At 39.1% G+C, this 17,447-nt stretch overlaps 1 protein-coding gene across 2 annotated transcripts in view; it reads right to left on the bottom strand.

Annotated features, from left to right (window-relative positions):
• The window catches only part of ece1 (endothelin converting enzyme 1), a 36,609-nt gene that overhangs the window by 7,100 nt on the left and 12,062 nt on the right, over positions 1-17,447 (bottom strand). For both annotated transcript variants that reach the window (XM_073825615.1, XM_073825614.1), the window contains 12 exons: positions 16,513-16,651; positions 11,740-11,952; positions 10,154-10,278; positions 9,881-10,027; positions 9,603-9,668; positions 9,332-9,520; positions 8,361-8,503; positions 8,155-8,269; positions 1,247-1,357; positions 1,063-1,161; positions 671-748; positions 454-557 (listed from right to left, as the gene is read on the bottom strand). In XM_073825615.1, coding sequence (XP_073681716.1) covers positions 454-557; positions 671-748; positions 1,063-1,161; positions 1,247-1,357; positions 8,155-8,269; positions 8,361-8,503; positions 9,332-9,520; positions 9,603-9,668; positions 9,881-10,027; positions 10,154-10,278; positions 11,740-11,952; positions 16,513-16,651 — 1,529 coding nt within the window. The remainder of the gene's footprint in view (positions 1-453; positions 558-670; positions 749-1,062; positions 1,162-1,246; positions 1,358-8,154; positions 8,270-8,360; positions 8,504-9,331; positions 9,521-9,602; positions 9,669-9,880; positions 10,028-10,153; positions 10,279-11,739; positions 11,953-16,512; positions 16,652-17,447) is intronic.

Genomic DNA, 17,447 nt, shown 5'->3' with positions numbered 1-17,447 from the left:
TCACTGTAACAGTCTTGTCAGGCGTATTTACAAGAAAAATCTATTTATTACGTATTAAAAGATGAATTCCGTTCACCCCAAATACTAATTAGTTGTATTTCTACATTTTTGATATTTGCCACTATCCTAGGTTTTGCCCATTTGTCAGTAAGAATGTTTTACTCATTTAAAACAGTCAAATTTAATATGCTCCCTTATTAATTTATATATTTTAATATGCACAAGTCAGAATAAGCATGTTATTTGAATTTTTACATAAATAGTGTTACACTGAATGACATTGTAACATTAATTCAACCAAATTGTGACTTTTTATTCTCCAAAAATTGAAACCTTAAAAGTAGACACTTTACTTACATTTCATGTGCTTTCTATGGAATACAAGGGTGAACTATCCCTTTAAGAGCTGTGTGTCAAAGCATAATTTTGTGTGTGAGCTGTACTGATACTCACTGATCTCTGTTGGGGGCTTTTCTCAGCTGGTTAGCAGTGACTCGTGCAGAGAAGTTGTAATAATTCATGACGTTTTGAAAGTAAAGATCTGAAACAACATCAAACTGATATACAGTTTGGAACGCAGAGACGTTAGTTCAGGCAAACAGGCACTAAGGCACTAAACTATATTATTTTCCATTTCCCAAAGACAGAAATCGAGAAAACGTATACATACGTCATTAAACACCTTGTCCAGCTCTTTGGGGTTCATAATAAACTTTGGGTAACCAATCATGTTGTATATTGCATCTGCCTAGACAAGAACGAGAAAATAAAGATTATTAGAGAGTGCAGTTTATACTCGAACACCAGGTGGCATAAAAGAGCATCAATAAGAATAAAAATCTTTCTGTAGTTTTGTTGCTCAATGGGATTTTTCTCAGCCAAATGTATTGTCCTCCAGGCGAAGCCACGGAAATGATAAACAACCACTGATTTTAAAACTAAAGGTAATACAAATTGGGAAAAGCCTGACATTTTATAGCAAGGTGTTGATTTTGGCAAGATCCATCCCTGCAGGCAACAGTGGTGAAAAACATCATGTGGGATCGTGCTATTAGTTCTCACCTTTTCTTTAGCTGCTTTTTTTGTCTCTGGATCCATCCAGCCGACAGTCTTCAGGCTGTCTTCAAAGGCCCATTTGATCTCAGAGACCATATCTTCAACCTGACAAACACATCAGGAAAGAATATAACGTACATGCCTGGAGGAAAAGAAGGGGATGGTGTGCAAAACATCACAAGACACTCACAAAAGCTTTGCTGTCTTCGGAAAAAGTAGTTTTGACAAAAAGCGCCCCAAGAGCAAAGCCCAGAGCGCTGTCCGTGTCGCTGACGCAAAGTTTCCAGCGTGGCGTGCAGCTCTGGAAAACACAAAGGTGTTATGTTAACAACTAGCATCCTCATTTGCACCCAGATCTTTTCAATGTGACACTTCACAAACAATTTACAGGTACATCTAGGCATGAACTTCTGCAGATGCATACACTCTAGTTTCCATGTGTACAACATAGGAATTACTAGCGCTTGAGGAAGTAAGCACAAATAATTTTTTAAAGACATAACTCATTGTTCTCTTAAAGGCTCTTTGACGCCCAGAGACGGGCAGCAACAGGACTTGTCTTGTCACCCATTCCACTTCTCATATCTTGTTTAGAAACTGAGGCTCAAAAGATAACATCTAATTGCTCTAAATAAAGACTATGAGGGTAAAATGAAGTCTTAGTTTTTAAAAGAAATGAGTCATTAAGTGAAAATGAAAGTCATACAGGTTTGGAACGCCAAGACGCTAAGTAAATAATGACCAGCTTTCATGTCTATAGCACAAACGGCTGTGTAGTTATGGCCGTTTTTATGTTTTTTTTCCTCTTATAGAGCCACCAAGTGGCCAAGCTTTGTGACTTTTTTTCATGTGACCTCAGATTCAGCTCTTACATACGCATTGTGAGTTTGAAGAAGATATCTCATTCCATTTAAAAGTTATAACCTTTTTAGTATAAGTGGCCCTGCCCCTTTCAAATGTTTTGGCATCCCTTTGCGACAAAGTCGAAAGTTCAACTTTTTTTGATAAGTATTAATATTCAGTCTCCAGAAAATCTTCCCGAGTAGGTTTTCCAAAAAATGCAAAATACCCGAAAATTTAACCAGGGTCACAGACAAATTCAAGGCATGCGTTTTGTCCGCCGTGAATCATGTCCAGTGACATAAGACACTTGTACATGAGGCGAACCCTTTAAGAGTAATAAGCGATTTCAAACTTTTAATCGCTGTAGCGCCCCCTTCAGGCCAATTGGGGCGAGCATTTGTGACGTTATAGAGGGTGTGAGTACTACCATCCCTCCAAGTTTAAAGTCTCTACGACTTACGGTTTGGTATAAGTCTTAGTTTTTAAAAGAAATCATTAAGTCATTAAGTGAAAATGAAAGTCATACAGGTTTGGAACGCCAAGACGGTAAGTAAATAATGACAGCAGATGAGAAGATTATCAGTGAATGCCTTAATTTTGTTTTTTTAAGCGTTTGTGACTTTTTGTCATTTTTAGGTCTTGACAGCTCCATGTAACCATTTACTTTCTTTACATGAGAGAAAGTAGAGTCAAATTTCTCCATCTCTATTTGAGTTTCTCAGAAGAAAGTCACAGGTTTGGAACAACATGAGGGTGAGTAATTAAAGGGATAGTTCACCTAAAGATGAAAATTATTTACTTACCCTCATGTTGTTCCAAACCCATAAGACCTTTATTCATCTTCGGAACACAAATTTGTTTTTGATGAAATCCGAGAGCCCAAAAAGGCAGTAAGGACATCAATAAAATAGTCCATGTGACATCAGTGGTTCAACCATAATTTAATGAAGCTATGAGAATAATCTTTGTGTGCCAAGAAAACAAAAATAGCAGCTTTATTCAACAATTTGTTCTCTTCCGTGTCAGTCTTTGACGCAATGTCCTTTTTGGACCTTTAACGTGTCAGTTGCATTGCTGTCTATGCAGGGAAAGCTTGTTGACTTCATCAAAGATATCTTCATTTGTGTTCTGAAGATGAACGAAGGTCTTACAAGATTGGAACGACATAAGGGTGAATAATTAATGACAGAATTTCCATTTTTGAGTAAACATTCCCTTTAATTTTTGGATTAATTATAATTTTTTTATGTGAGAATAAAAGCTATGCCTGCACTAATATACCAAACTGTTTTGAAGGTGACCGTCCTTAAGGTTCTGTCTATCTCTTATCGTAACCCATCACACATACACATATCGCCCAAGGCTCTTTCGTTTGTTATTTCAGCCTGACCCCAGCAGAAAGCGAGGCCGGGGCAACAGGATCTCCTCCTGATAAGAGTCTGAATAACCTGGCTCCCTGCAGAACAACACACCGCCTCTCCATACACGCCAACACTGATAGCAGTTACTCCAAGAGAAGTCAAAGAAAGGGAGGAGCAGAAGAGAGAAGACAAGGGCAACAGATCACTTCCCTCTCATGCTGACTAAGCATACTTGCGAATTCAATATCTGGGTAATTTTGTTCTAATGTGAAATGATTTCTGCACCAAATGATCCTTGTAAGCAGAAGAATCAGTGTAGAGGAATAGTTCCTCTATATTAAGTCATTTACATAGTCCAAATGTTTCTAATCCTGTATTAATATTTGCAATAAAAGTCAATAGTCTCTTTTAAATCTCAACTAAAGCTAAATTAAAATATAGCTGCAAGCAGATTACATATGAAAAAAGACATTATTTAGCAAGCCTGTAACCACCATTATTGGCAAAGCCTGGTAATGTTTTTTAACTTTTATGACTGTTATAGCACCAGCTGTGGTCCAATCTTCCTAAAACTTTGCATGCTTGTTTAAAATCACCTGTCGCATGTGCTCACCATGTTTCAGAAAGTTCTGAGTTTTCATTTTGGCTTTACAGGCTTCTAGGTATATTTGGACAGGCCCCTTTTCTAAACGACTTTGTTATAGTTCACAGGGTAAATTGTAGGTCAGTAATTATCAATAAAAGTTGCAAAGTCCATAGAATTGCACTGCAGTGTTTTTTCCAGATTTAGCGAAAAACCTAGGACTAAATTGCAAAAGTAGGTTTTTCACATTTTCTCACTCATTTACCAAACTGTTTGATTGACAGCAGTGGTTCTAGAGGCAAAGTTGTTTAGAACGAGGAGGTCTATCGTATGATATGAATATCATGCATACGTGTTGAAAACTGTGCAATGTACAATTCATTTAAGCCCTTCAAAAATGAGATACCGCCCCAGTGGTTGATTTCTTTCAAATTTCTCACAATCCTTTAGGGCCATGAGTCAAACAGGCCCACAGAGTTTCGTTCCGATCGAGCTCCATTAACCTTGTCAAACAGGTGCTCAAAATTCATCTTCCAATGGCGGCCATGTTTTTGAGATATGCAAATGTCCTTAAAGGGATAGTTCACCCAAAATGAAAAGTTGATGTTTATCTGCTTACCCCAAGGGCATCCAAGATGTAGGTGACTTTGTTTCCTCAGAAAAACACAAACGAAGATTTTTAATGAAAACTGGTGCAGTCTGCCAGCCTTATCATGGACGTGGATGGGTACCAAACCTTTAAAAGTAAACAAAAACATGCACAGACAAATCCAAATTACACCCTGAGGCTCGTGACGATACATTTATGTCCTTAGACACGAAACGATCGGTTTTTGTGAGAAACTAAACAGTATTTATATAATTTTTTACCTTTGATACACAGCCACGTCCATCTGTCCTGAGCACGAGATCATCATCCGGCTTGTGACATGTGAAGGCGCTCTGTCGTAGAATACGCAAACGCCGGAAGCGATCTGTCGCATGTATACGACACTCATTGTTTACACAGTGCACAGAGATTGTGGGTATAGCGGCTATTCAAAATGGTAATTACTTGCACGTATCCTGCTTGTTTAAACCGATTTAAAGCTAAAAGATTACTAAAAGAAACTCATCTGGGACTTTTCACTGATTTCCCCTTACGGCGTTTGCGTATTCTACGCCAGAGCGCGTTCACATGTAACGAACCGGATGCCAAACTCGTGCTCATGACAGATGGACGTGGCTGTGTATCAAAGGTAAAAAATGATATAAATACTGTTCAGTTTCTCACAAAAACCGATCGTTTCGTGTCTTAAGACATCAATGTATCGTCACGAGCCGCAGGGTGTAATTTGGATTTGTCTGTGCATGTTTTTGTTTACTTTTAAAGGTTTGGTGCCCATCCACGTCCATGATAAGGCTGGCAGACTGCACCGGTTTTCGTTAAAAATCTTCATTTGTGTTTTTCTGAGGAAACAAAGTCACCTACATCTTGGATGCATTGGGGGTAAGCAGATAAACATCAAATTTTCATTTTTGGGTGAACTATCCCTTTGTGAACTAGCTTTCATGACTATAGCACAAACGGCTGCATAGTTATGGCCATTTTTATGTTTTTTTTCTTCTTATAGAGCCACCAAGTGGCCAACATTTGTAACTTTTTTCATGTGACCTCAGATTCGGCTTGTACATACGTATTGTGAGTTTGGAGAAGATATCTCATTCCATTTAAAAGTTATAGCCTTCTTAGTAAAAGTGGCCCTGCTCCTTTCAAAGGTTTTGGTATCCCTTTGCGACAGAAAGTCGAAAGTTCAACTTTTTTTGATAAGTATTGACATTCAGTCTACAGAGAATCTTCCTGTACTGGTTCAGTTCTGAACGGGTGAAAAAACTAGGACTAATTCACAAATATAGGTTTTTCATGCAAAATACCCAAAATTTCACCAGGGTCACAAACGAATTCAAGGCATGCGTTTTGTCTGGCGTGAATCATGTCCAATGACATAAGACATAAGCGAACCATTTAAAGGAGAGGTCCGGTGTGATATTGACCTAAAGTGTGTTGAATCATGATACCGAGTGTGAACTTACCCTTCATAGCTCATCTCGGCTTGTCCACTGCAGTCCGAAATCTGGCGTTAGTTAGCCGATGCTAACAACAGGTTGTCAATGAGAGTGAATAGGGCATCGGACTAGCCATGTAAATAAATCATGTTTTACGCCATTTACGAGGCACAAAGTAGCGCCAAACTTCATTGGTAGACTTCCAAGGGCCCTGACATTTAAAACGAGACATTGAGAACTTTGAAAAAGCACTGGTAGTTTATTTACAAGAAGATTTATACAGACATTCCCCTTAGTGAAATTACCGGTCGCCGCCATCTTGAATTTAGTCACGATAAGTCGAGTGACGAGCAGGAAGGAACTTATCAGGTTATCAACTTATCAGGTTGTAGTTTCCTTCCTGCTCGTCACTCGACTTATCGTGACTAAATTCAAGATGGCGGCAACCGGTAATTTCACTAAGGGGAATGTCTATATAAATCTTCCTGTAAATAAACTACCAGTGCTTTTTCAAATTTCTCAATAGCTATGTTTCCATCCAAAAATGCGAATTTAACTTATGCACAAAAGTGGAACATCGCATAAAACATTTGCGCACAAAGCACCGTTTTCATTCAACGAGACAAAGAGAGCAAAATCATCACTTCCTGATAAACTTTAACTAAATATAAAAAACAAAACAAAAAAAAAACAAGGAGAAGTCATGAAAATAATAATTTTCAGATTTCCCCAGCGGTTAATTGACATGTAACAACACGGGCAGTACCGGTATCACCGAGGGAAAGGTTGAGGGATAGTTTTCTCTCGTTTCCATGCTTTTATTCGCTTTTAAAATAAAAAGGGGGCGCCACCGTGTGGCGTCAACTGGTAATGCTCTGCTGTACTCTGGCTGTTACAAACTGTTAAATAACTTCCACAAAGTTTCATTATGAAAAATAGACCTACTGAAAATTGGCAAACACGGTGGAACCAAATAAATAAGAAACGAATGTTCTTCCAATGAGCTTCCAAAATGACCTTAGATAAACGAAAACAGTCAACAGGCCTTTTTAAAATCCAAAATACTTCTAAAACTAAATGTTTCGGCAACGTCTTGCCTTTCTCACCTCACTCCTCATGTGATAAATGAAATCGGACTCATACCGCGGATGTGACCGTTGTTAGGCACACTGCATTGAGCAGCCGCGTTTTTAATTGTACTGTTTGTTCTCTAACTGAATTAAATGATTTTTATTTCTATAAAATAATCAAAACGACCACAGGGCCGGTGCCGTGGTGGGCAAGTGACGAAACCACTGAAGGAAACATTTCAGAATGACCAAAACAACATTTCTGATGGTGTGCAACAAGATGGGTCCGCTGGTTAGTCAAGTTATCCCGTTCCAGCGTGCAAAGTCACATGACTTTTTTAATGCGCATGGAGGAATTTATTCGGTAAAGTGTTTCCATCGTAGTTTATGCGCATTTTTTCTTATCGGATAAAAAATTTATCCTACTTAGTTGTGCGCATAAGTTTTTTATGCGCATTTTCAGAATTTATGCGCATTTTCGCGTTTCCATTCAGATATTTTTTATGCGATATTCCAAAATGCGCATAAAAATAGGTGGATGGAAACACAGCTAATGTCTCGTTTTAAATGTCAGGGCCCTTGGAAGTCTACCAATGAAGTGTGGAGCTACTTTGCGCCTCGTAAATGGCGTAAAACAGTGATTTATTTACATGGCTAGTCCGATGCCCTATTCACTCTCATTGACAACCTGTTGTTAGCATCGGCTAACTAACGCCAGATTTCGGACTGCAGTGGACAAGCCGAGATGAGCTATGAAGGGTAAGTTCACACTCGGTATCATGATTCAACACACTTTAGGTCAATATCACACCGGACTTCTCCTTTAAGAGTAATGAGCAATTTCAAACTTTTAATCGCTGTAGTGCCCCCTTCAGGCCGATTGGGGTGAGCCTTGGTGACGTTGTAGACGGTGTGAGTACTACCATCCCTCCAAGTTTAAAGTCTCTACGACTTTGGTTTGGTATACCTGATGAGTTTTAAATGGAGATTGCTGATCCTTGGCCACTGACAATTGCAATAGGGTTTCAGCGCTATGTGCTTGAACCCCTAATTATGTATCATTATTAGGGAAACAGAAAATATGAAAATGTGAAAAACATTACCATTATTTAATATTTAATGGATCATTCATGAGTCTTTCAGTGGCAGTAGTGCCTTGAGCTGCCAGAGAGCAGCTTTGATCTTAATTTCTCACCTTCTTGGTGCCGTACATGACTTCAAGGAATCGCTGCTCCGCATCTTGAAACTTCTGGTCTAAGATAGACACCATTTTCCGCACCACTTTCATGATCATGTAGTTATTCAAGACACTGGGGGGAGACACATTAGCTTTGATCTCAGCTAAAAGACAATTCAGGCTGGCCCAAAAACCCACACAAATCTGGATAATGTTGACCTTACCTCTTGGTGGTGTTGCTGATGAGCCCTGAAACTTTCTGGAGGTATTCTTTAGCGTAAACAACCACGGGTTCAGAGTCATTTAGGGGAACAGGGGCGAACACTGCAGAGAGGAAAGGCATCCAATCGACTGCAGGAGCCAATGTCTACAGCACAAACACAAACATATGACTGATATCCCAGCTCACATGCAACACCACAATTAGAGTAATGAAAGAACGCTTTATATGTCTCCAGGAAAGAAAACATAACTACATGTTCTGACATTTTCACTCTCATTTCAACAGTCACAAAAAATGAGAACATCTCTCATTGCAGGAGACATTTAAAGGGATAGTTCAGCCAAAAATGAAAATTCTGTCATTAATTACCTACCCTCATGTCGTTCTAAACCTAAGATATTTTATATGAAATCCGAGAGCGTTCTGACCCTGCATAGACAGCAATGCAACTACCACATTCAAGGCCCAGAAAGGTAGTAAGGACATCACTAAATAAGTCCATGCGACATCAGTGGTTCAACTTTAATTGTAAAAAGCTACAAGGATAGTTTTTGTGCACAAAGAAAACAAAATTAACGAATTTATTTCAACAATTTCCTCCGGGTTCTACGTCAAAATGCCAGAGTTGCGTCTCTGTCCATGCAGGGTCAGAAAACTCAGAAATATTTTTTTGAATGATGAACGAAGGTCTTACGGGTTTGCAACAACATGAGGGTGAGTAATTAATGACATAAATGTCATTTTTGGGTGAACTATTTCCTTTAAATTAGTTGTTCTCAACTGGTTTTGTTTTAAGAGACAGATTTTCAACTGGACATTGAGTGGTGACACAAAAATGAGCAAAAATATCTCATCCAAAGTTTCCTTAAAACTAAGCAGAACTCTATCAGAACGGTCATGTGACCATTTTTTGGTTCATAACCAACCGTACATTTCAATCCAACAGTAGTATAGTATCTGAGAAGTACTCACAGCTAACTCTTTGGCTTGAATTTTATGGTAAATTTTCATCTCGTCACGCCGCTCTTCTTGAGGGACTGTGATGTTTGCCAGAGCCGTTTCAAAGTCTATGATTTCCTGCATCATCTTCTGAGAGGTGTCTTCTGAGCCACCCAAAAGGATCCCGAGCTCCACCAAGAAGTTTAAGTATGCTTTTAAATACTGAAGAAGGAAAAGCAACACAAGCTTTAGACCACAGCGGAACATTACCCACATTTGTGAACAATAAAGTCTCTTTGTTTACCTTTTCATTGGCTGTCTTATTGAGATAGTATTCCCTAGAGGGAAGTCCCAATCCTGACTGATCCACCTGTGAAAAAAGGAATCAGAGCATCAACTGCGTTTCCATTATCACTCAATAAGCTAAGCCACGCTGACACACATCATGATATAAAGCCTGTTATAATATATTCTGACAGCTATCATAAAACAAAACACGATATCTAGAACAGCACAGAGGTTTTCCTAGACATTTGAGACATTCATGTTGTGATTAAAAAAAACAACTATAAGTGTTCCCACCTGGATGATGTTGCTGTTGGAGCTTTTTGAGTCTGTGCTGACAAAAACAGTGAAAAAGGGGGAGGTTCGGAAGTTGGCTGACACAGTTCGTAAAACCTCCTGGAAGTTATCTTTATCCCACGGGTCTTTCAAGCCCCAACCTCCTGTCTGGAAAAACAATCTTCCGTTATTAAGAATTATATCCCAGAATAAGACAAAAAGCAGGTTTTCATTAAAGCTGATGTATTTACAATGGATCTTTTGAGTTTCATATTTTTGTGCATCTGAGGTCACCTGATTGATGAGATCCTGAAGTGGTTTTGCCCCAAGTGCTTCAATTTTGCTCTCGTTCATACAAGCTTGGTAATACCACTGGGCTTTTTGTTCTGCCTTGCTCAGGCTCTTATTGCTGGTATTCTCTGAATTTAACAAAAGAATGAAGAAAAGTTTAAAAGACAAGAACCTACATGAACCCTCAAAGCAAAGTGAAACGAACAGTGGGGTCCAAAAAAAAAAAAGTGAGGACATTAAAAAAAGTCATTTCAGAGACAGAATAACTTATTGACTGAAAGATTACACATGAAAGATGTATGTAATCGTAAATAAAATGTTTTTTTTGTTGTTGTTGTTTGGTGATAAATGTTAATGAGTCCCTTGTTTGTCCTGAACAGGTAAACTGCTTGCTGTTCTTCAGAAAAATCTTTCAGGTCCCACAAATTCTTTAGTTTTTCAGCATTTTTCTGTATTTAAACCTTTTCCAACAATGACGGTGTGATTTTGAGATCTATCTTTTCACACTGAGGACAACTGAGGGAGTCATATGCAACTATTACCTAAGGTTCAAACGCTTACTGATGCTTTAGAAGGAAAATGATGCATTACGAGCCAGGGGGTGAAAACTTTTGAACAGAATAAAGATGTGTACATTTTTATTGTGTTGCTTAAATATCATATTTTTTCATTTAGTACTGCCCTTCAGAAGCTACAGAAGATACATGTTTCCCAGAAGAAAATACAAGTTAAATTTACCCTGATCTTCAAATTCCAAAAGTTTTCACCCCCTGGCTCTTAAAGGTTGTATCAGCGATTTCTAGCCTAAAACATAAAGTGTCAATTTCAGCTGACCTTTCTTCACGATCCGCTCGCTGCCTGCCCCATAAATTGTCTGTGAAAAAAACGCGTCTCTCTGGTCAGCCTAGGGTCCGAGATATGCCAAAAAAACAATCGGCACTACCAACCTTTCCACAGATAAACAAACAGTGTTCCAACCAATCAGCGTCAGGGGGTTGGTGTTGTGGACTTTCCTACTGGTGCAGGGATGTGAGGGAGGCGGAGCGAAAGTCCACAATACCAAACCCCTGACGCTGATTGGTTGGAACACTGTTTGTTTATCTGTGGAAAGGTTGGTAGTGCCGATTGTTTTTTTGGCATATCTCGGACCCTAGGCTGACCAGAGAGACGCGGTTTTTTCACAGACAATTTATGGGGCAGGCAGCGAGCGGATCGTGATGAAAGGTCAGCTAAATTTGACACTTTATGTTTCAGGCTAGAAATCGCTGATACAACCTTTAATGCATTGAGTCCCTCATTTGTCCTCAGTGTGAAAAAAATAGATCTTAAAATCATACAGTTATTGTTGGAATGGGTTCAAATACACAAAAATACTGAAAAGCCAAAGAATTTGTGGGACCTGATGGATTTTTCTGAAGAACAGCAGGCAGTTTAACTGTTCAGGACAAACAAGGGACTCATGAACAACTATCACTAAACCAAAAAATACTGCTGTGGATAATTCAGGTAACAACATAGTATTAAGAATCAAGTGTTTGTAAACTTTTGATGACTTTGTGATGATGACCTTCATGAACTGCGTTTCGTACCTAATAAGTTCTTCATGATGGCCATGTTGTGTTCCCACAGGTTGCTGAAAGGACCCCAGCGGGATTTGCCTTCAGGCAGCGGGTTTTTCCTCATCCAGCCCCCGCATGCAAAGTTGTAGAAATCCTGGCAGGGGTCCACTGACCGATCGAGAGCCCCCAAGACCACACTTGCCACATTAACACAAGGCTCTGACAGGCACATTCCCGGATGAGCTGGTAAAAGCAATATATGTATAAAGATAAACTGCTGCATCCATTATAGTATGCTTTTGTATTACAAATAGCTGCCAAAACAAATAAGAAAGTCTTTAAGAAAGATGTCTTTTTTACTCAGCGTGTTTTACACTAGGGTAATTCACAAATGGGATTTTGCACTACACTTTCGGTGCTATACCTCATACTGAGTTCAAGCTGCACGTCATAAATATGCTCTGAATATCTCTTTGAGGAAGATCCCGGGACATGAACCCATCTGGAACTATTCATCCATCAAGGGCTGATGCCAAAATTTGGTTTCTGAGAACAGGACTGTATTTATTCAGAATCCCGTTCAAATGAAGAGGCCACAAAGAGAGTCTCTAGTAGTTAGTTACACGCTGAGCCTACAACAATTAAACCCAAGATAATGTGCTTTTTCTTTATCTAATACGAACTTTGATGGTTGAAACCAAAAAAAAAAAAAAAAAAAAAAAAAAACATCGAATACTGACAAGTCTGGATGATATGCAAGCTGTTATGGCAAATATTTGTGTCTGTATAACAACATTAGCCATTTGCAACCACCAATATTTAATTTTAATCTGTTCTTAGACATGTTAAGAGAATTACATTTATAAGCACGCACTTCTTTGTGTTCACTTTGGCCTTGAGGCTTTGTGGTTGGGCATGATTCCACTGAATAAGGTTATGAAAGTATTACGTTTAATATTGAAAATAATTGAAGTTAAAGGGCACTGTTTTTATTCGGCTTGTGGATGCAGAGAGAATGCAGCTATAATAAATTCATTGTAAGCTCTTCTAAGAAAACCATTTGGCCCAAAAGATGTATCCCTAGCTCCTAATCTGAAAAGATAAGGCCAAGAAACTGGAGGCCTGAGGGAGGCTGAGGAAATTGGAGGTAAACTGCCTGACACAAACTCGTTCTTCTTTCATAGAGCGATTTGTCATGGTTGGGCAACAGTGGATGGCTGAATAGGAGGAAGTGGCATTCAGTACACTCTACAATAATAACTTTTAGCTGCAATAAAAAATTTAAATTAGATTGCATAGTTTCTGAATTTAAAGCAAAAACAGAACGCTCTGAAATTATCTTTGCAAAATAATGCTACTTAATTATCTGTACGTATATCTATACAAAACAGAAACAGCAGACGGACTGAATGAGACGGAAATGACAGCAGGTGGCGCTTATGGAACAGCAGCGATACAGTGTTCAATTAAACGCTTTATTCTTGAAATATTTCAACATAATTCTCGTAATTTCAACCTTTTTTGTCAATAAAGTCAAAATTATGAGAATAAAATCAAAATGTTGACTTTATGTTCGCAACATTACTAGAGTACATTTGAATTGTTTTGCGAATAAAGTCAAAATGTTTCAAGAATAAAGTCATATTTTGAGAATAAAGTCAAAATTTCAAGAATTCATTTGTAGCAACTACAAGATTAAAGTTATAAAATTTTGAAAGTTTATTTCTATCATTTTGCGCATGCAAATGGCCCGGATTGGGAGCATCGGGAGATATTCCAAAGTCTCAGCTTTCAAAATCTGTGTAAATCAGTCATCTTTCTGATTACTGATACTGTTTTTTCATTTCGTCTGATGTTCCTTCACATTTATATCGTGCCATAAACTTGAAATAAAGAGAAAAAACACATTTATAATTTGAATTTGAAAGCTGAGCTGTGTTATATTAAAAGCAACAAAGCACAAAATTATTTCGATTACTCAGTGGCTGGCTCACTACACATGAATAACAATAACAACACAATGAATAAAAGACGTTAAATATTATTTTCAATAATTTACTGTATTATATCATGAATAAAACAGCTTGTGAATAGTCACTTATATACCTCAGAAAACACAACAGTATAACTTATGTTAACTAATTGGAGTCTACTTCAACCTTTAAAACTTTTATTGTTGGTTTTAAACAAATGCATGTGAGGAATGAAAGACTGGATGGCACAGACGTTTTTGCGGAGTAGGTGGTGGTATTTTCACAAAGAAAACAGTATAATTTAATAAAACGAATGTCTTGTTTGTAATCGAAAAGACAACTGATTTACATGAATACAGCAAACTGTCCTGCCACATTAAAGAGTCTGAAAAACACATTATTGCAAGACACGTTGTTTCTATTTTGCTATAAAACTGACAGATTTTGAAAGCTGAGATTCTAATATTAAATTAATATTAAAAGTACCAAAAGCACAAAGCTTATTGCTATTATTGGGTGGCTGGCGCACTACAAATAGGCCTAATGAATGAAATCAAAGACAAATATTATTTCCAAACATACTGTCCCTGTGAGTATAACGGTAACACTTTACAATAAGGTTCATTAGTTAACATTAGTTAACCACATTGTCACGGTTCATGTATCCGCTGTCTTTTCAGGTCTTGTGATTTGTTCGTTTGTCATGTGATTGTCACGCTCGCTCAGCTGAGTTGCCAATCAGCCAGCCACAGGTGTCCCTCATCACCACTGCCTATTTATACTCACAGCACTCTCTCTGTTCCTGACGTGGCGGTGACCGCTCTCTCTGTTCCTGACGCGGCGGTGACCGCTCTCTCTGTTCCTGACGCGGCGGTGACCGCTCTCTCTGTTCCGGACGCGGCGGTGACCGCTCTCTCTGCTCCTGACGCGGCGGTGACCGCTCTCTCTGCTCCTGACGCGGCGGTGACCGCTCTCTCTGCTCCGGACACGGCGGTGACCGCTCTCTCTGCTCCTGACGCGGCGGTGACCGCTCTCTCTGCTCCTGACGCGGCGGTGACCGCTCTCTCTGTTCCGGACGCGGCGGTGACCGCTCTCTCTGCTCCTGACGCGGCGGTGACCGCTCTCTCTGTTCCGGACGCGGCGGTGACCGCTCTCTCTGTTCTGGACGCGGCGGTGACCGCTCTCTCTGTTCCGGACGCGGCGGTGACCGCTGACGTTCCTCTGGCGGCAGCGTCAGCTCACGTTCCTCTGGCGGCGAGACCAGCTCACGTTCCTCAGGCGGCGGCGTCAGCTCACGTTCCTCTGGCGGCGAGGCCAGCTCACGTTCCTCAGGCGGCGAGGCCAGCTCACGTTCCTCTGGCGGTGAGGTCCGCTCACGTGACTCCACTGCACGGGCCTGGCCCGCCATCCCTCCCCCTGATTCGCCTTCCTCCATTCCTCCTCCCTCCAGATTTTTTTTTTTTCTCGGCCTTGTGGAACGTCTGGAAGCCGTTCCTTGAGGAGGGGGTAATGTCATGATCGGGGCTGTGGATTTTCCCTCAGCCACCTGAGGTCGCTGTCCTACACTGCACTTCCTTGATTGTCCACCTGTCCTTGTCATCAGCACTGATCACCCACATCTGTTCACAATTATCATCAAGACTATAAGTATCCTCACTGCTCATTCTGCTTCATGTCTGCATTGTCTCGTGTCATGTTTGTTTTTCATGCTCCTGAATTCCCGGACTCAAGTTATGTTCTAGATCTTGTTTATTTTGTGTTTTAGTTCTTATGTTTAGTTTTGTGCCGTGTTGGCCTTTTGCTTTGTTTATTGTTTTATTATTAAAATACTACTCACCTGCATCTGGACCCAGACCTCCACCTTTTACCGTGACACACATTAGTTAACATGAACTAATAATGAACTGGACTTATACAGCATTTATTAATCTGTGTTAATGTTAATTTCAACATTTACTAATACATTATTAAAATTTTGTTAACATTAGTTAATGCAGTGTGAACTAACATGAACAAACAATAAAACTGTATTTTCGTTAACTAATGTTAATAAAGATTAGTAAATACAGTAACAAATGTATTGCTCATGGTTAGTTCATGTTAGTTAATACATTAACTAATGTTTAACTAATGAACCTTATTGTAAAGTGTTACCAGTATAACACATGATATGATTTCTGCTAATAATCCCACACATATTCAAATAAATTTTATAGCACTGGGATATAAACTTATCCAGGTGCTCCCATTTGCATGTTCAGGCTATACTCTCAAAATAGTATAACTTTAATTGCTACGATTTAAATCTCATAATTTCGACTTTATTCTCAAAACATTTTGACTTTATTCTCAAAATGTTTCAACTTTAATATCTTTTTTCTTTTATTTTTTTTAACATGGCACTAAAACACTGTCATATCTCTGGCTTTTGTTAACGGTCGTTTACAGTTTTAAAAGTTTTCCAACCATTAGTCAGAAGTTCACCTTTTTCTTCAACCCGGAAGTAAGTCTATGGGCGAGACTTCCGGTTCATTATCTGCTATAGGGAAATAACGAGAAGAATAACAACGTGCAGCAAACGGTAAAACAGTTTGCACTACAAACCAGTGTGTTCATAATTAAGATAATACATTAAAATAATATGGTAATACACACCAATTTGCAATATCAAGAAATGTTTTGTACAGCTAAAAATAGCTGGACGTGGATAAGACCAGAAGCCAGACCCATAAAATTTACAAATGGCCATGCCCACACTTACAGGTGGATACCGTGTGCATAATTCAAACTGGTTCCCAGCGCTACTTTATGCACTGTTTCATCAACTCACATTCTTTATAGTGCAGACCCAAAGTCAAGATGCAGATGAAAAGGGCCACAGACAGAGCACACACAATGACCACCAGCTTCCTCTCAACGTGGGTTTTCTCCGCCCAGCACCGGAGACCCATACCACGCTGCAGCCCCACCTGACAATAAAAGTTATAAGAAAAAAGGGTTAAGATTGAAATAACTATCCCTGCACATAAGCAATGTTGCAGAGATGACGCAAATGACACTGAAACTACTCCAAAGGAGTGATCTTTGGCAACGAACCAATCCTTGAGGGAGAGAGGTTTATTTTGTGTTTCTTAATGAAGGTGATATCTCTGACATTTTCTGTCTGGTTTTATTTCAGGTTTTATATAATACAGCATGGGAAAATGATATATGATATCCAACAACAATATTAAACGTTGGTGGGACCAAACGTCATTGTCTTTCTGCTCCAGTTCAAAATACAGATCACATTCCCACCTCAAATGACGAAAAATGGAGGATCTCAAATAATAAAAAAGACTTTTCCTGAAAACTGTGAACTTCACACTGGCCTCTATAGTTTCATTGTTACTGTAACCACAATTATTTTCTGTGGTAATCAGTAGCATATGACAAATGCCATTAACAGAAGTGAACTGGTATTGAACCAGGAACATTAATTTAAGAGTAATTGTCATCGGGTTAAGCATTAAACCCTTAGGTAAGAAACTAACCCAAAACCACATAGTGATAAACTTCCTACTTTCTAGGAAAAGCTCTCTTCTAGGAAACACTGCCAACTCTGAACTCTGTTCTGCCAAACACATTGCTATTCAAACCTAATCGGTGGAAAGAAATGTTCAAAATTAGATAAGTACTATGTAAATGCCTCCCATGCAAATCTGCAAATTATCTGGACCATGCCATCCACATTATATCCTTCTACACGAAGTTTGGGGTTGGAAA

This window comes from Garra rufa, chromosome 20 (assembly GCF_049309525.1).
Source record: "Garra rufa chromosome 20, GarRuf1.0, whole genome shotgun sequence".
Classification (NCBI taxonomy): domain Eukaryota; kingdom Metazoa; phylum Chordata; class Actinopteri; order Cypriniformes; family Cyprinidae; genus Garra; species Garra rufa.
The sequence above is the reverse complement of the archived record's forward strand: the minus strand, read 5'-3'. Positions and strand labels throughout refer to the sequence as shown.